This window comes from Sebastes umbrosus, chromosome 18 (genome assembly GCF_015220745.1).
Source record: "Sebastes umbrosus isolate fSebUmb1 chromosome 18, fSebUmb1.pri, whole genome shotgun sequence".
NCBI lineage: Eukaryota > Metazoa > Chordata > Actinopteri > Perciformes > Sebastidae > Sebastes > Sebastes umbrosus.
Genome location: NC_051286.1, coordinates 3,230,333 through 3,249,605, shown reverse-complemented (window position 1 = coordinate 3,249,605; position 19,273 = coordinate 3,230,333). Strand labels below are relative to the sequence as shown.

The 19,273-nt window shown below is 40.3% G+C and overlaps 2 protein-coding genes across 4 annotated transcripts; one reads left to right on the top strand and one right to left on the bottom strand.

The window, feature by feature from the left end:
* Positions 1 to 859: 859 nt before the first annotated feature.
* LOC119476554 (kelch repeat and BTB domain-containing protein 11-like) lies at positions 860 to 5,865 on the top strand. The gene is made up of 3 exons (XM_037749934.1): positions 860 to 894; positions 2,111 to 2,869; positions 3,968 to 5,865. The coding sequence occupies exons 2-3, from the start codon at positions 2,597 to 2,599 to the stop codon at positions 4,847 to 4,849; spliced, it is 1,155 nt and encodes a 384-aa protein (XP_037605862.1). The 5' UTR covers positions 860 to 894; positions 2,111 to 2,596; the 3' UTR covers positions 4,850 to 5,865.
* A 4,698-nt stretch (positions 5,866 to 10,563) lies between these two features.
* On the bottom strand, positions 10,564 to 17,965 carry ccr6a (chemokine (C-C motif) receptor 6a). Of its 3 annotated transcripts, XM_037749936.1 has the most exons (4): positions 17,001 to 17,963; positions 15,588 to 15,620; positions 11,156 to 12,344; positions 10,564 to 11,112 (listed from the first exon to the last, which is right to left on the bottom strand). In XM_037749936.1, the coding sequence occupies exon 3, from the start codon at positions 12,321 to 12,323 to the stop codon at positions 11,190 to 11,192; it is 1,134 nt and encodes a 377-aa protein (XP_037605864.1). In that variant the 5' UTR covers positions 12,324 to 12,344; positions 15,588 to 15,620; positions 17,001 to 17,963; the 3' UTR covers positions 10,564 to 11,112; positions 11,156 to 11,189. The 3 variants fall into 3 exon arrangements, with proteins under 3 accessions (XP_037605864.1, XP_037605863.1, XP_037605865.1); XM_037749935.1 differs by having other exon boundaries at positions 10,564 to 12,344; XM_037749937.1 differs by lacking the exon at positions 15,588 to 15,620 and having other exon boundaries at positions 10,564 to 12,344; positions 17,001 to 17,965.
* Positions 17,966 to 19,273: the final 1,308 nt, after the last annotated feature.

Below are 19,273 nucleotides of genomic sequence, written 5' to 3'. Positions count from 1 at the left end.
ATATATTCATGAGAATGATCTCCACCTTAAATATTAGTAAAATAAAAAATAGTAAAAACATCCAAACAATATTACCAGTGGCGGCCGGTCAATAGAGGGCGCTAGGGCTATGACAGCCACACACAAAAACACATTACTACTACTAATACTACTAATACTAATAAAATATTATACAAATTGTCAATATTTGTGTATTTAAAATATGGAGTGAACCCAGTAATATGTGTAAAACATGATAGAATATGCAAAATATATGGTTTTCCTGCACATCCCTGCCTCACTTCTGTCTGTCTGTCTGTCTGTAGTTCAGCCAGCTCTGGGACGATGGAGAAATCGCCCCGAGCAGGCGGGTCTATGTAGCAGTTTAGCCAATAGCTGATTCAAGCTATGAATGATTGACATTAAATTGAGCCAATCAGCGTCCTCAAATCTGATACGAGAGGGGCGATTATTTTATCGCCCAAAGCGAGCGTCACGGGAGACTTTGACCAATCACAGGTAACTTCATTGAGAGAGCGTTCCTATTGGCTGTGCTCCGGTCATGTGACCGGAATTTGCGGTTCCTTCACCAGATTTCACAATGGCGGTGGCGGCGACACAAACTTTCTCATTTTACAGCTAAACCGTGCACTACAAGATGATCCTGAGAACATCTGAGGAGAGAAATAGGCATTAACGTAACATAATATTGATTCATATCTGATCAGCGCTGCCTAGTTTGACCGTTTGGTCGGAGTTCAGAGTGTTTGACAGCCGGCTCTCATAGACGGTTGCTATGCATAGACGGTTGCTAGGCATAGACGGTTGCTAGGCATAGACGGTTGCTAGGCAGCAGAAATCTCTCAGATGCCGTTAGGAGCACCGGAAGACACCGAGGACCATGATTTATTTCAGGTTACCTGTTGCATGAACTTCTGTCAGGATATAGCGACCGTTTTATAAAAATAACTTTTTTTAATCATATTTGCTCCAATCTCGCTTCTTCAGTTTTAAAGTACCAAAACATAAAAGTACACATTATGCAGGATAATGTATATTATTGTATTATATTATTGATGCATTAAAGTGTTCATCACTTTCATGCTGCAGCTGGTAAAGGTGGAGCTCATTTTAATGACTTTATATACTGCTGGGTAGTTTAATCTATAATAATACTTCATTTATTATTATGTACTGCTGGGTAGTTTAATCTACAATAATACATCATTTATTATTATATACTGCTGGGTAGTTTAATCTACAATAATACCTCATTTATTATTATATACTGCTGGGTAGTTTAATCTACAATAATACCTCATTTATTATTATATACTGCTGGGTAGTTTAATCTATAATAATACTTCATTTATTATTATATACTGCTGGGTAGTTTAATCTATAATAATACATCATTTATTCGTTGAATATATTTTGTATTAATAATATGAATCTGTAAAGTTATTAAATCATTGTAGAGGAGTAAAAAGTCTAATCTTTCCCTCTGAGATGTAGTGGAGTAGAAGTATAAGAACATGGAAATACTCAAGTAAAGTACAAGTACCTCAAAATTGTACTTAAGTACAGTACTTGAGTAAATGTACTTAGTTACTTTCCACCACTGAGTTCATGTTATACTGTTGTGTTTTTCTAAGCATTCTTTACTGCTCCTGTTGGAATAAAATAATTGTTGATTATTTAACTGTAAAGTAACTTTTTTGCATTAAATCATACCGGGATGTTTGTTGAAATTGATTAGATGTGGCACCACAGACCCACCTAGGAACATTTCCACCAGCCGCCACTGCAACATTAAAGTGATGAACACATTAATGCATCATCATTATAATAAAGTAATATAATATATGATGTTGATACTTTAGTAATATTTTGAATGCAGGACTTTAATCTGATGTATCTGTTTATGAAGGACTCTGTGAGCTGGTACTCTGCAGGATGAATCTCGGTTCTGCAGCAGTTCAGGATCCAGTGTGGTTCTGTGGTTCTGCAGAGACTCATTGTTCCTGAGGGGACAGCGGGGCGTCAACACGGAGAACACAGAGAGACCAGTGTGAAGGAGGAAGAGGAGGGAGAGTCATCTTCGGTCACTGAACGCTCTTTGTGTTCGCAGACTCCTCCGGGGCGACGCAGCAAACCTCCCCGGACAGCAGGCTCACCATCCCGGCTTCATCAGGCACCGCGCCCCGCTATAGAGGATGGAGGATCCGGAGGGATGAAACCCAGAGCCGGTTCTGGTTCAGGTGGTGAAGAGGAAGAAGAAAGGAAAACTTGAAGCAACAGAGAGGATAAAGGAGGAGTGTAAAGGGGCGTTTACTGGAGAGAGTCTGGATCTCCAGACGCATAATTGCCTCTGACAGCACCAGCACCAGGACCAGAATCAGGACCAGGACCAGGACCAGGACCAGGACCAGGACCAGAACCAGAATCAGAATCAGAATCGTGTTTATTGACAGGTGTAAGAGCCAAAATTTGCTTTGGTTTTGTTGGTGCAAGTTAAACAGTATAATAACAAAAGAATAGATTAAAACGTTAGAATAAAAATAAGAATAACAAAAAAAAAAAAAAAAATATACCAATATCGATCTGATCGGACCAGATGGAGGCCGGTGATGGTCCAGGTCTTTGTTCCCAGCTGGACTCATCAGAGATCAGCCTGGAGAACTGCTACGAGCTGCTGCAGAGAGCGAAGAGCCGCGGCTCTGAGCTGCAGAGCCTGAAGGAGCGCGTCCTCCGCTTCATGAGCGACCACTACCTCACGGTGCTGCGGAGCAACGCGCTGTTCGGCCGGCTCACCGCGGCGGAGAGGGAGCTCATCCTGGCCCGGAGGATGGAGGGGACCGAGGTGCTGGCGGTGGCCGAGAGCAGCGAGGTGTGTGCAGCTGTGGTTGTCAGGGAATTGAGTTAAGAGTATTTAAGGAGCAGGTTGTAATGTGCATGCTGTAGTTGTCTCTCTGCACTCATTGCTGTCTTAATATCTGCATCTGTGTTTTTAATTTCTAGATGGTTTTAATGCAAGTGCATAATTTTTCTACTGCAGCTAAAACAGAATGCTTCTGTAAAATACTGTGAAATTAATAAAAAAAACAAAAAAACAGTTCAAACTGTATTTTTCATTAACAGTACAAAGCTGTAAATTTCAGCAACAGTATAGGCTAATAATGTTAAAGGGAGTATTTGTAACTTTCAGAAATGCTTGTTAACAGCGACATCTGTGGCCATTAAGTCAAAGAAAGTCAGCGTCCTGTTGCTCGCTCTAAATAGACATGAACGAGCATCGCTCAACACAGTGAGGCGACACACGTCAGCTAAAAGCACAATATCACTCTATATTTCAGCTGCTTGGCAGTAATGTTAGCTGACCAGACGAAGGTCTCTCCATGAATCAATGCTGATCCTAGTGTTGGCTTTTCCTGCTTCAGCCTCCGGAGCTGAAGCAGGAAGAGAAACGTTATCGTCTTCCGACAGCGCCCACAGGGAGACAGCAGCGTTTTGGTCGGAGGCGATAACGTTTCTCTCTGAAGAGCCCCGTCACTTCACAAGACACGGGAAACCTCTGTTGGTCTGGAGGAGCTGCAGCATTTATTTCTGCACAAACGTCCACTGAACATTCACTAGATATTCTCAGAGCTAAACTAACTCTTCTGCAGTGTGGAGTGTGCGCGCATGCACGTGAGGTGGTGCGAGAACGAACGCGATGTGTGAGTGAAGGCAGGCAGAGGAGCAGAGACTCCGGCCACACGCGAGCGCGCATGGGATCCCGACCCGGTAGATTTATACGTGTAAGAAGTTACAAACAGTCCCTTTAACTGTAAAATACTCTGAAATTAATAAAAAAACAAACAGTTCAAACTGTATTTTTCATTAACAGTACAAAGCTGTAAATTTCAGCGACAGTATAATAATGTTAATTTGACAGTAACCCTGCTGCCAGTTCTTTACTGTTATTTTACTCCGAAATTCTTAACAGTGTGGGAGCTTGGAGAGTAGCCGGCCGCAGAGCCCACAACCAGAGGATCAGAACCACCAGAACCACCAGAACCAGCGGCGGGTTCTGTGCCTGCACCCGGAGAGCCGGCAGTGGGAGGTGCTGACCAGCCTCCCGGAGGAGGTCCCGGCTAAAGGCTCCGGGATGTGCACCATGTATAACTACTTGTTCGTGGCTGGAGGCATCAGCCGCTCCAAAGCGTCGGACCGGGTCTACTGCTACAACCCGCTGACCGGCCTCTGGAGCCAGATCCGCCCGCTGAGCCAGCCCCGCTGCCAGCTCAAACTGGTCCACATGGACGGACACCTGTACGCCATCGGAGGAGAGTGTCTGTTCACGGTGGAGCGCTACGACCCGCGGAAGGACCGGTGGAGCCTCGTGGCGCCGCTGCCCAAAGGCTCCTTCGCCGTTGCTCACGAGGCGACGTCGTGCGGCGGAGAGCTGTTCGTGTCCGGCGGATCGCTCTTCTACCGGCTGCTGCGGTACGACTCCCGCCGGGACGAGTGGGAGGAGTGTCCGTTCAACGAGAGCCGGAGACGCTCCACGGACATGGTGGCGCACCGCAGTCTGGTGTACCGGTTCGACGTGGACCGCGGGGTCAACGCAGCGGGGTCGGTGAACGTGTTCAAGTACAACACAGTGGTGAAGGTCTGGCTCGGCGGCGAGGCCTTCCCGCTGCTCAACCCGCTGCCGTTCCGGTGCGCGGTGCTCGGGGACCGGATCTACTGCGTCAACCGGAGCCAGACGCTGCAGTTCGAGGTGCGGGAGGACCGGGAGGGCTTCCTACCGGAGGTGCTGCCCCCCCCCGCAGAGACCAGAGGAGCCCTGGTGCCCTTCGTCCTCTCTCTGAAACGGGACAACTGATCTGACCCGGGATAAACCCTCTTCAGACCCGGACTGAGACTAAAAACAACAGCTGTGCCTTTTTTCTTTAACTTCCATGTTTCACTTGTTGCTGCATGAAAATGAGCTGAAACAACAACAAGTGGCTGGTTTGAATGTTTATAATAATAATAATATTTAAGGATCATTTTTCAGGCCTCATATCGATACAATACAATACCATACCATATCATACCATACGGTACCATATTATACGATACGATACGATATACTATCCATACGATACCATAAGATATACGATCCATACGATACGATATGATACGATACCATACGATACCATACGATACGATACCATACGATACCATACGATACCATACGATATGATACGATACAGCAGTTAAACTTTTATGTGTTATATGGATAATGAAATAACATAATTTATATCCAGATAAAGACTTAATTTACTACTTCTGTCTCATTAAAGTCACAAAAAACAACTAAAATCTGAAGATTTAGAGACAATAATATGAAATAAAATTTTAAATAGAATAAAAACATTCAAAAGATTATCATTCACCTGCTGATGAAGGTCATGTGCTATGGTCGAAAGCTCCAGAACAGCTACAGAATGGACCTTGAGTTGAGAATGGAAGCAGTAGAACAACAGCTGTGCCTTTTTTCTTTAACTTCCTTGTTTCACTTGTTGCTGCATGAAAATGAGCTGAAACAACAAGTGGCTATATTATATTATATTATTTTATATCATATTATTTCATATCTTATAATATTATTTTATATTATATTATTTTATTTTATATTATATTATATTATATTATTTTATATTATATATTAGGACTGGGCAATATATCGATATTACACCAGTATCGTGATATAAGACTAGATATGTCATAGATTTTGGATATCGTTATTTCATAATATATCATAAGTGTTGTCTTTTCCTGGTTTTAAAGGCTGAATTACAGTAAAGTGATGTCATTGTCTGTTCAAGCTGTTCTATTATTTCCCTTTTATCCACAGAGTCATTATATCCACATTACTGATGATTATTTATCAAAAATCTCATCGTCTAAATATTTTGTAAAAACACCAATACTCAACGCTTCAATATCGTCGCAATATCCATATATAATATAATTCTTTGCCGTTTTGAAGTCAAATGAACCTCGTTTTGTAACAGTTGAAGGTCAAACTGAAGCTTTTTGTGTCGAACGCTATAAAATAACTGTATTTTATTTTGGTAAATAATCCGACAGGAAGATGAAACCTGCAGAGAACAGACTGATCTGATGTGACTTCAGACAAAGAACGTGTATTATATAAGAAGTGAAAGTCAAATGTTCGTTCCATTGCAACATCAGCGCCCAGAAACAGAGCTATACGCTTCCGCCATTTTGGACTGAAACCGACTACCGGACGCCGGTAAAACGTCCGCCTACAAAGTGCCGTACAAAAGTAAAACTAAATTAATTCTATTCTATTGTCATATTCTACTGAAACGGCCTGTGATGAACAATAAAATATTATAAATATAATAAGCGTTTTCAGTCCAAAATGGCGGCAGCGACTGTTTCCAGTTTGTTAACAGACCTGAACTTTATGATGAGGTGTGTTTGACGGCAGGCGGGTGGAGATTAGGACGACAAACATACCAGAAAGCTGTGAAAAACTTAAACCCCACCCAGCCGACCTTCCTCAAACAGCTAAAACAAACACGCCCAGCGTTACCTGCACATGAGATCATCCTCTGAAGTGTGACATCATCGTTTCTCAGCCTGGATCCCGTCAGTCTGACACACCTGTAACACAAAATAAATAAATAAATAACAGACATCCTGATCTTATTATATAGACTTCTGATTATTAATTATACATGAATTCCACACCTTTAAAACCTCCTTATGATTAATATTAAATATTATATGGTGTACGGTCTAAGACCTGCTCTATAGATAAAGCGTCTCGAGATAACTTCTGTTATGATTTGACGCTATATAAAAATAAATTGAATTCACATTAAGGTGAATAAAACGTGATGAGTTTTAAAGTCAAATCCAGATGTTGAAGTTCTTCTTAAAGGGATTAAGTGCTTAATTTAAGGGATATTTAATCATCATAATAAAACTAAAACAGCTAAAGTAAAAGTCAGTAGAAATGTTTCTACGTTTTCAAAATAAAAGTGTTTTGTGTCTTTATTTGGTTGGTTGATAAATGATCTCCTGATGTTAGAATAGATTATATACATAAACCATCTGGAGACCAGCCCTCCACACTGGAGGCTGTTACATCAGTGTGTGTGTGTGTGTGTGTGTGTGTGTGTGTGTGTGTCGTCACACTGCAGATGAAATATGAATGAGTCTCTGTTCACAGTGAAGCTTTCAAATCAAAAAGAGCTGACGGTTCAATCACATTAAAAACACTGCAGCTCAGTTACATGATATGTATTTATCCAGAGCTACTTACAATAAGTGCATTCAACCCGAGGAGAGCAGGACTCATGCAGCTGCATTAACTTCATCAGACACGATGAACTGCTTCAAGTGCTGCAGTTAAAGCTTCAGATCTTAAAGCTGAAGTAGGCGAGATTGGAACAAATATGATTAAAAAAAAGTTATTTCTATGGTCACTATATCGTGACAGTAGTGCATGAAACAGGTAACCTGAAAAAATCCTGTTCCTCTGTGTCCTTCGGTGCTCCTAACGGCATCTGCAAGATTTCACAGACCGGAGGAAAACAAGCAGTAAGAACTGATCTGAGGTCTGCTGTCCAGCTGCCGTCTATGAGAGCCGGCTGTCAATCACTCTGAACTCCGACCAAACGGTCAAACTAGGCAGTGCTGATCAAATATGAATCAATATTATATTACGTTAATGCCTATTTCTCTCCTCAGATGTTTTCAGAATCATCTTGTAGAGCACCGTTTAGCTGTAAAATGACCGGAGCTCAGCCAATAGGAACGCTCTCTCAATGAAATGACCTGTGATTGGTCAAAGTCTCCCGTCACCGGCTAGATGTTTTAAAGTCTGAAAACAGAGCCATGAGGAGGAGCAGAAGTCTAGTTATCTCTCAGAACACTTGAATTACAATATGCTAAAAGGTTATTATGGAATTTTGCCCAACGATGCCAAAAACATTCTGCCTACTGCAGCTTTAACAGATGTGTAAAATGTGAGAGAACCCACACATAACGACATGTTGTGTTAAATTTAACAGTTTTGTTCCTGTAGTGTGTGGAGAGCAACGATTTGGACAAAACAGCCACCACACAGTAACAGATTCATTCACTTATTGTAAGTCACTTTGGATAAAAGCCGCCTCAGTTAAATAAATGTAACGTAATAAAAACTCAGTTTCTCTTTATAATTAGCTCCAGATCACGTCGTTGTTTTCAGGAAGCGTTCTGGGAAATGAGTCGAATAAATGACATTACTTCAGCAGACAGAGAGTCTGGCCTCACGTTGAGATCCTCTCTCAACATCCTGTTTCCTGCAGAATCAAATCAAACCACAGAAACACCATCTTCATCTTCACCATCATCATCTTCATCATCATCTTCATCACTGTCTGCAAATCGATTAAAAGCAGCTTCAGCGTTAACAGCAGGATGAGGTTTCAGATCCACTAAATGCTTCTTTACTCTGAGAAATATTTTATATATCTAACTTCTTTTTGCCCTCTAACAACAAACTATTGTAATAATCATAATGTAATACATTTTAAATAAATATAAATATAATATAATAATCTTTTAACTTACCACAGTTTTGTAGTTACAAGCCTCGACCAAACAGTTTAAGTTCACTCTCAACAATCTGCAAACATTTTATTCCATTAAAGTGAAATACAACATGTTTTTTACTCCTTTTATGATCAAGCACAACGTGTAACACTTTAAAAATAAACTATTCTACATATAACATACTTTTATATATATATATGCATATATATATATATGCAGCGTCTCAGCACTAAAAGGACCGTGGGGGTTTGGCGCTTGAGAAATAAAAGGAACGTGGGGCATTTGAGAACTAAAGGAGCGTGGATGTTCGACATTTGGGAATTAAAGGAGCATTGGTGTTCAACACTTGGGAACTAAAAGAAGCTTGGGCTTTCTGCGTTTGGGAACTAAGAGAAGCTTGGGCTTTCTGCGTTTGGGAACTAAAAGGGCCGTGGGGCATTTGGGAACTGAAAGGACCTTGAGACATTTGGGAACTAAAAGGAGCGTGGGGCATTTGGGAACTAAAAGGACCTTGAGACATTTGGGAGCTAAAAGGAGCGTGGGGCATTTGGGAACTAAAAGGACCTTGAGACATTTGGGAACTAAAAGGACTTTGAGACATTTGGGAACTAAAAGGAGCGTGGGGCATTTGGGAACTAAAAGGAGCGTGGATGTTCGACGTTTGGGAATTAAAGGAGCGTGGGTGTTCCACACTTCGGAACTAAAAGACCTTGGGGCATTTGGGAACTAAAAGAAGCTTGGGCTTTCTGCGTTTGGGAACTAAAAGGGCCGTTGGGCATTTGAGACCTGAAAGGACCTTGAGACATTTGGGAACTAAAAGGAGCGTGGGTGTTCGACACTTGGGGATCTTTACCTCCACACGTCGTAGTGGCTTCATGTCAGAGTTTCTAAATAAACACTGAACATTTCATCATAATAAGAACTGTGAAATCAAAAATAAACAGCTTCCTGACTGACAGCTGAAGAGTGAGACCTCTTCATTAAATCAACAATCTTTGTGGACGGCGTCATCTGGTGTTGAGACACAGAATTACAGTCATAGTAACACATATCTATGATTACAGTGTTGGTAAAGTTTAGAGAATAATCTAACTCTGTTTGACTGATTGCATTAAAACAAACATTTATTCAGTAATGTACAACGCGTGTGTCAGTCTACAGCAATATTAAATTCCTGTTTCAATGTTATCAAAAATAAACAGATCAAATATTACAGGAAGTTTAAACAAATAAAGAGCACAGGATGTAAGGTCAAAAAGAAAATAGTTTGAGTCGTCACTTAACGTTATAAAATCTAAATTAAATTCAAATCTTTTCACACTCCTTCAGTAAAAAACATCTGACGGAGATTAACCAGAGAAAAGATGCTGGAATTCCTTCTCAAGACGTTGTCCAGAAACCCAAAATAAAGTCTTGAAATTATTTTAACTATTTTAATTTTCCTATTTTATTTGATCACATATGTGTTTAAATACATTTCCTTAATTTTATTTTATTTTGAAGGTTGCTCTCGTTGCCAAGAATACACTGAAGAAGTCCGTTCTATGTTTCCTATTTTGTTGGCCTAATGGTGCGTTCATACCAAACGCAAAGCGACGATTACATACAAAGTCAATGCAAAGAGGCGACAACGCGAATGACTTGAAATATTTCAACTCGAACGAGAAATTTGCGTGACCAAACTCTGTGTAGAAACCTCTGACCGTCTGTGGTAGAAACAACAACGTCGCTGCCGTATTTATGCCTAACTGACTTTATGTTGAGTGTTGATGGAGCAGCTGCATAGCCTGGCACTGATCGAACCAAACTCCATTCAGAAAACAAGCATTTTAAAAGTTGTTTGCTTGTCGTCATGGTAACAGACCTGACAAAGCATCAATTCAGACCTTTTTACAAATCAACATCATTATGTAGTTATTTCGGCATCATTTTGATCCGTTTATTGTAATTAAATCACAGCACAATCTGTTTATTTTGGGTTCATACCGCAGTAACGACGTGTGGCTTGCTAGATACAGTCAGTGAAATAGGGTCGATGTGAATACAGCTCGCCGCCGGGTGACGTTATGAAACTTGACACGACAGCGTTTGGTTTTCTGACACATCTAGGACTCCTACAAGACGTACAACTGACCAGGAGTGGAAACTGTGAATCTCGTTGTATTTAATACAATGACAATAAAGCTTTCTATTCTACAAAGCAGCAACAGTGGTTATTTCTTCCATGGTTGATGGAGGGAATGGAGGAAAGAAAAGTTGTTGGTATCTACGGAAACAAGCTCCTTCTCCTCTCCGGCGCGTCTAGAGCGAATTAACACAAATGATACCGGCGGTCCAACTCGTAAAGCGAGTCATGTTTCCTTCTCAGGTTGTTTCATTTCAACAGTTTTAAAAGTCCTGAAGAGGATTTCACGATAAAAAAAGATTAAAGAAAAGAAAGACGAACATCGCTGGTGCAGCAGATTTCTCACATTTTAAATGATCTCAGATTTATCTTGTGATTGAGACTACAGCTTGAAGCTCAGGTTTGGACCTCCTCCGGTTCAGCTCTTTGGGTTTAGAAAGGAAGTTTCTGGTCCACAGCTTGAACCCGCCGGGCCTCCTCACATGGTGAAAGACGAGCCATTTTCGCTGGATCCGTCCTGCGAGCGGCGGGTGGACACGTAGAACTCGGAGGTGACTCTGGAGAAGCGGCGCGGGGCGATGTACTTCTTCCCCAGACACCACAGGTCCTGGACGATCCTCCTGAAGTGGTTCCTGAACTTCACCCCGACGAAGGCGTACAGCACCGGATTCAGGCAGCAGTGCAGGTAGGCGATGGTCTGCGTCACCGTCTTGACCGACCGCAGGAAGTCCGAGTCTTCGCACAACTGCAGCTCGAACATGTTGGCGGTGTCGTAGAGCAGCGTGACATTGTAGGGCAGGTGGCAGACGATGAACACCGCCACCACGGCCAGCACCACCCGCACCGCCTTGTGCCGCTGGAAGTTTCTGGCTTTCAGCAGGGTGAGGATGATGGCGCTGTAGCAGAAGATCATGATGAGCAGCGGCAGGAAGAAGCCCACGGCCAGCTGGATGCTGGGGACCGCCACCTTCGTCCTCCAGGCCGTGGTGTTGTCACTGAAGCTGAAGTCGCAGACGTGCCGCGACGGCTCTGAGGATTGGTTCATCTCATCCTCGTCCATGAAGACGTCCTTGGTGTGGGACGGCTCGTACCGGTCGTAGAAGTAGAAGGTGGGGACGGACAGCAGTATGGCGGAGGCCCAGACCATGACGCAGATGACGCGGCTGTATGACAGCGAGCGCAGTCTGAAGCTGCGGCGGGCCTGGACGATGGCGATGTAGCGGTCGGTGCTGATGCAGGCGAGCAGCAGCATGCCGCTGTACAGGTTCACGCTGTAGGAGCCGCGCAGCAGCTTGCACGCCACCGGCCCCATCGACCACGACGACAGCTCGTTGTAGACGATGAGAGGCAGCGACACCACGAACAGCAGGTCCGCGATGGCTACGTTCAGCAGGTAGACGTCCGTCATGGACTTGGTCCTCTTGTAGCAGGCATACGTGACGATCACCAGGCTGTTCCCCACAAAGCCCAGGATGAAGATGATGGAGTGGACGTACGGGCCGACCACCTGCTCAAGGCTGTGGTTCTTATGGTGAGAACACGGTTCGACCAGGTCGTAGTCAGTGTCGTTGTAGTCAAGGTCGTATTCTGACTGGTTGGACGTGTTGTACATGTTGTACAATATCTTTTTCTCCTGTAAACACAACAGAACATCAGTCACATTGATTCGTCCGTATTTACTTCATGAGGTTTTGTGCAGGTATATAGGCGGCTTGTTTGGTCTCATGTAATGTGTGTTTTACATTTAATATGACGCTATAGCCAGCAGCTCGTTAGCTTAGCTTAGCATAAAGACTGGAAACAAGAGGAAACAGCTATACAACAAATAGTACGGCACATTTCCTCCTTCCGGCATCATGTTACCGGCTAGCGGCATCATGTTACCGGCTAGAGGCATCATGTTACCGGCTAGTGGCATCATGTTACCAGCTAGAGGCATCATGTTACCAGCTAGAGGCATCATGTTACCGGTTAGAGGCATCATGTTACCGGCTAGTGGCATCATGTTACCAGCTAGTGGCATCATGTTACCAGCTAGTGGCATCATGTTACCAGCTAGTGGCATCATGTTACCAGCTAGTGGCATCATGTTACCAGCTAGAGGCATCATGTTACCAGCTAGAGGCATCATGTTACCGGCTAGCGGTATCATGTTACCGGCTAGAGGCATCATGTTACCAGCTAGAGGCAACATGTTACCAGCAAGCGGCATCATGTTACTGGCTAGAGGCATCATGTTACCAGCTAGAGGCATCATGTTACTGGCTAGAGGCATCATGTTACCAGCTAGAGGCATCATGTTAACGGCTAGAGGCATCATGTTACCAGCTAGCGGCATCATGTTACCAGCTAGAGGCATCATGTTACCAGCTAGAGGCATCATGTTAACGGCTAGAGGCATCATGTTACCAGCTAGAGGCATCATGTTACCAGCTAGAGGCATCATGTTACCAGCTAGCGGCATCATGTTACCGGCTAGAGGCATCATGTTACCAGCTAGAGGCATCATGTTACCAGCTAGAGGCAACATGTTACCAGCTAGCGGCATCATGTTACTGGCTAGAGGCATCATGTTACCAGCTAGAGGCATCATGTTAACGGCTTAGCTAAAGCTAACGAAGTTGTTTTTGTCACGTAACTTCCGTACTTAAGTTACAGCACTTCTGGTGTTATTTAAACTCAAACTGCGATCTTTTCCTTGACACTGGACATTTGTAGGAAAGCGCACAAAACATATCATACGAACCGTTGTATGAGGATACGTTTGGTGTTGGATCCAAACAAAAACTAATTTTAGAGGAAATCACAGCAACAGTTTATTTTTTTTTTTAATTATAGAGTTAAAACTATAAAAGTTATAACGAGTTTATCAGAAGCACCATTTCACAGCCTCCTGTTTTTCACTTTGACTTTCTCCAAGTTTCATTCAGTGTGATGTAAGAACCATGAAACTAAATGTGCGTTAGATATTGAAATGATATGAAAGTGGCACATATGTCACAATGTTTGATTGTCTGGTTGGTTGTGCTGGTAAAAGGACCTGAAAGTGTTCCAGTTGTGGTTGAACGAGGTGGTGAACGTGTGAATGTGTTTGCTCTCAGGTGTCTGCAGTCTGCAGAAAACAGGTCAGTCGAGTCTGAAACACTGAGTGACCCACTTCATATGTAATGTGCGGTTTTCATCTCGTCTCGGCGGTTTCAGTTTAAATACCACCGATGTAGATGTTGCTGCTCGCTGCCGAATAACAGTTACTGTTGTTCACATCAGTGGAGAGACAAAGAAACACTAATAAAAACCCTCTTTAGAGAAGGTTTAAAAGTCTTTGTGTCATTGAGCTGAAACAACGGTCTGTTTAAAGTCGGTGAAATATGTGAAACTTATTTTAATGGCTTAGGTTGAAATCTACGATCGGTCCATCACACAAGTGATTTAATTAAAAAGTACATAAAATACATGTTCAGGTGAGATAGAAACCAATACAGGCTTATCTAAAAACCTTGCCTAAAAGAGAACAATTTTTAAAATTTTAAAAAATAATAAATAAATAAATACATACATATATAAATATATATATATATTTGTTTTTTAATTAATTAATTATTTTTTCTATTTAAGGTGATATATATATATAAAAAAATTAAATATCAATTAACATGTATATCTTTTACATGACAATAATTTAATCATTTCCAGAAAATGTAATAAAACCCACAAATGCAAGAAATGTATTAATAAAAAATAATAACAATTGTAGTAATAATAATATTAATAGTAATAATAATAATTGTAATAATAATAATAATAATAATAATAATAGTAAACAGCTGAAAACACACGGTTATTATTTATTGTTTTAATGTAGTATTTTATAGCCAGATTCTCTTTCAAGAGGTAGAAAACCCATTTGGCACACTTTGGGTATCCAAGTGGCCAAACGGAGAGTCCACATGGTCTTATCCTGACTAAAACCTTTGTAGAATCTATGTGCTCTATGTGTTATTTATATCTGCTTTGGCACAGTTGTAGTCAACGAGTTGCTGAATGAATTCAGTGGCATCTCTGTGCATGGCATCTTTGCTATAATGGGGTTCACCACTGAAACATTTTAGGCCAGGCTGTCTGGAGCCGCAAAACATTTGAGCATTGTGATGAAGGTAACACAGTTTATAGTCTAAGTATATAGTATATAAGTCTGATGCAGTGAGGGCCAAAGAGACAATGTACTACGAGTATTAGGGCCACATTGGGGAAAAAAACATCTAAGATTTCCAGAATAAAGTCATGATATTACGAGAATAAAGTCATAACTTTCTCAGATCTCAGATGAATTTTTTTCCTCAATGTGGCCCTAATACTCCGTCGTACCGTCGTACCGTCGTACCATAGACCTACAACAATGATGAATAAAAATGAAAATGTAAATAAAAAACAGTTATTCATTTACATTTTTATAAATCCAGAGGGAGCCGCTGGAGAGGAGCTAAAGAGCCGCAGGTTGCCGACCCCTGGGTTAAAAGGAGTGACACTATTTGTCCGACAGTTCCTCAAACGTCTCATTGTTCCTGCAGTGGACTTCTGCTGTCTTGACGTCAAAAATGGACGCTCCCTGACTTCCTGTATTTCAAATGTCAGCTGGAGTAAAATAAACAACAACACTTCTTCTTCTTCAGTTGTTATAGTTTCACATCCAGCTCTTCTTTTTTTATTTTAAATATAAAGTTTAATCTGCTCTCTAACGTCTGTTTAGAGTCACCTGTACAGGTATGTGTTCACCTGATGTTTGTTGTGTATTTAAGGACTTCCTTATCTGTATTCCACACCTCACACCTGTACACAGTTTGAGCTGTATATACTTTATATAGAGGCCTTTACTCACCTCTACAGGGTCACCAGGTCAACGTGACGGGTCCTGAGATGTTCAACGGGAGAGAAGAAGAAGAAAAATAAACTAAGTTCTGATAACAATGAAACTTTGATACTGAGATCAAAATGTTTGGAACGCCTGGTTTAATATTTAACCTTATGTTGTCATATAACTTTAATTACTGCAGCAACAGGAGAGGAAATAAAACCTGTTTGGACTCCAAAGATTTAAACCGCTGCGGTCGTTAAAGTTTAATTAAAATATGAATCTTTGTTTTCATTTCTACAGTTTTTGTGACGTGAAGTTTCTAAAACAACCCTTATAAAAAAATAAGTATACTTCAAGTTTATTTTCAAGTATATTCCCAAGTATACTTTATGTAATAAGTATACTAATATCAATATACTTGTAAGTGTACTACTTCAATACTTCTTGGGGACTAAATTGGCCCACTTTTTAGTTTATAAAAGTATACTTTTAAGTAAATGTAAGAGGAGTACATTGTGAGTACACAACTAGTTTACATCCAAGTTGTATTTTGTACTGTAACTATAATATGAACAATACTACAAGTGAACTTATAGGTATAATGTTAGTTTACTAGTTATATACCTGTAGCGTAAACAACTAGTTTAATACTTTTTACTGCAAGTATACTTGTAAGTTTTCTCAAGTGAACTTATAGTACTTCGCCAAATATACTTTTCCGTATACTTTTCAGTATAAGCCAAGTATACTTGGACTTTTCTGTATACTTGCCAGTATAAACCAAGTATACTTGGACTTTTCTGTATACTTGCCAGTATAAACCAAGTATACTTGGACTTTTCTGTATACTTGCCAAGCACACTTATACTTTTCTGTATACTTGCCAACTAGCACACTTAGAACTTTCTGTATACTTTTCAGTATAAGCCAGGTATACTGAAGTATAATTGTGTTAAGTTTAACTCTGATAGGTGCATAACAAGTAATCTGAAAGCATACTCTCTTATTTTAAGTTTAAAAGAAGTATACTAATATCACACTTGAATAAACTTCTCTTTTGTGAAGGAAGTCGTATTTAAGAGACGAACATGCGTTTCGAGGGATACATCATATTTTTAAAAGTTCAAATCCTGTCTGATTTTCAAGATAAAACGACACCAAACCGACTCACTGATGTTATCGGACACGGCTGACGGATTACATCATCTGTTGCTATTTCAGATTAGATGTACCCCTTAAAACAAAACAGCTGATATGGAAATATAAAAAATCAACTGAGAATTAAACGTTATATTTAACAAAACTTACAGACTTTAAGAGGAACACAAAGAACGTAAAAGTGAAAGAGAGAGAGAAATGAGAAGTGGATTGAGAGACTGATGCAGACATACAAAAAAAAAACTAGAAATCAAAGTAGAAATAAAAATCAGAACTCACCGGGTTGAAGTCTGGATCGTGCTGCTGGTTTCCCTCGCCGCTCCTTCAGGTGATGATGATGGTGATGATGATGATGTTGGTGATGGTGGTGAGGCAGCTGCACCAGTTTGAACACACACTGAAAACACTGCTGATAAAAAGGGAAACATATGAAAGCTCTCATTCATGTCTTCCTCTTTCACCTCCACACCCTCCTCTCTCTCTGTTTCAGCTCATTACTCATTTCGTGTTACCCCTGAAACTGCTGTAATATATATGTATAAAGGCTCTGAAGATGATGTATTCAAGTGCTGCTGCTATAATAGGAGCATAAATATACACGCATGAAAGTAAAGATAAGATCTGGTTGTCTTTCTTTATGTTTGTGGTTTGAAATCTGTGAGAAACAGTTTGCAAACAGGAATTGCTAAACGCCAACTCAGCAAATGTTTAATGGTCAAAGTTTAACAAGTGTTAACAAATATCTGGGTGAAAGTAAAATGTTACCCACAATAATCAATTGTCTAAACTATAAGAAAATAAAAATGTATAACAAATAAAAAATGTTTTCTTTTTAAATACTAGACTCGTAGGAGACATTATGAAGAGATGGTGCATGATTATTTCATAAAACCTCCTATGAGTATGGAAGCCCATAGAGGACTTTATTAAAATGACAATGTAAACTTGAAAATTAAAGAATTTAATTCTACAATAAAATTGTAATTTTGCACATATGTATGAGTTATTTGAGTAAAAAATTTAAATTAAAACCAATTTTAAAATTTGATTTAACATTTGAATATTGTCCACTGTACAGTAGGTTAAGTCCTTGAAAATTAAATGTCAGTTTTCATTTTAATTCTTTTTTAGAAAATTGTGCATTTTCCTTTTGTCCTAAATATTGCTGACATAAATGGAAAATTGTTATCTGCAAATTTGCATATTAATTAGGGCTGTTAATTGATTAAAATAGTTAAAATTAATCATACATTTTTTTATCTGTTCAAAATGTTCCTTAAAGGGAGATTTGTCAAGTATTTAATACTCTTATCAACATGGGAGTGGACAAATATGCTGCTTTATGCAAATGTGTGTATATATCTATTATTGGAAATCAATTAACAACACAAAACAATGACAGATATTGTCCAGAAACCCTCACAGGTACTGCATTTAGCATAAAACAATATGCTCAAATCATAACATAGCAAACTGCAGCCCAACAGGCAACAACAGCTGTCAGTGTGTTGTGGAACATAAATTCCAGTTTAATGTTCGCTCTGATTGGAAAAACAAAATCAGAGAACCATTTAACAACTGCCCTTTATGTAATAAAACTCTTATTTTAGAACATAACGGTGACATAAAGTCGGGCAAAGTGGGTAATAAACTCGGTGATAGGATACAATAAAGTTAATGGATGTGTTAATGGGAGAGTAACCCTGTACTAGTGGAAAAAACCCAGACCCCAAAACATAATGGTGTCCAAGGTAGACTGGAAACGTAAAAGAAAAACAGGGCCTAGTTGTTGTAGGCCCACAAGAGGGACCTCAGGGCACGTCTGTAAAGGGGAGACCCGTGGGTACCCATAGAACCCATTTACATTCACACATCTGGAGGTCAGAGGTCAAGGTACCCTTGCCAAAATTTAGCGCAGGTTTGGAGTGTTATTTTAACCTCCTTCATGACAAGCTAGTATGACATGGTTGGTACCGATGGATTCATCAGGTTCTCTAGTTTCATATGATACCAGTATCTTTACTCTAGCTTTAAAACTGAGCCCGCTACAACCTAAAAATTGCAAGTTGCATTAATGCGTTCCGATCGCGTTAACTTTGCCAGCCCTAATCGTGATATATATCGTTATTGAGTTATGAAAAGACCTCGAGTATATCGGGATAGAAGATTTTGGCCATGTCACCCAGCCCTAGCTCGAAATCCATATTTGTTGGAGTTTAGTCTTTCAAAAAATATATATATATTTTCACTGTTTTCTCTCCTGCTCAACGAACACAAAGAGAGGCAAGCACTGACGAGTTATATTGATATAAGAAAGTTGATTTAATAAAAAATACTAATCTCGTAATATTACGACTTTTTTTTTCGTACAGTTATGACTTTATTCTCGTAATCTCCAATTTTGTTTCCCTCAATGTGGCCATAGCACTCCATCGTACAGCTCCAACCGTGTCGAAAGGACTATTTTTATTAGCGGAAGCAATCAAATAATATTTATATCAATAAAATATATTTTTTTAAATCAATATTTTGTGTCCGCTTCGCGTCGGGGT

What these genes read in the sequence shown, in the direction of transcription:
- LOC119476554 (XM_037749934.1), top strand. Translation starts at nt 2,597, where the DNA reads ATGGAGGCCGGTGATGGTCCAGGTCTTTGTTCCCAGCTGGACTCATCA. An exon ending in CGGTGGCCGAGAGCAGCGAG is followed by an intron (nt 2,870 to 3,967) that starts GTGTGTGCAGCT and finishes AATTCTTAACAG; the next exon opens with TGTGGGAGCTTGGAGAGTAG.
- ccr6a (XM_037749937.1), bottom strand. Translation starts at nt 12,323, where the DNA reads ATGTACAACACGTCCAACCAGTCAGAATACGACCTTGACTACAACGAC.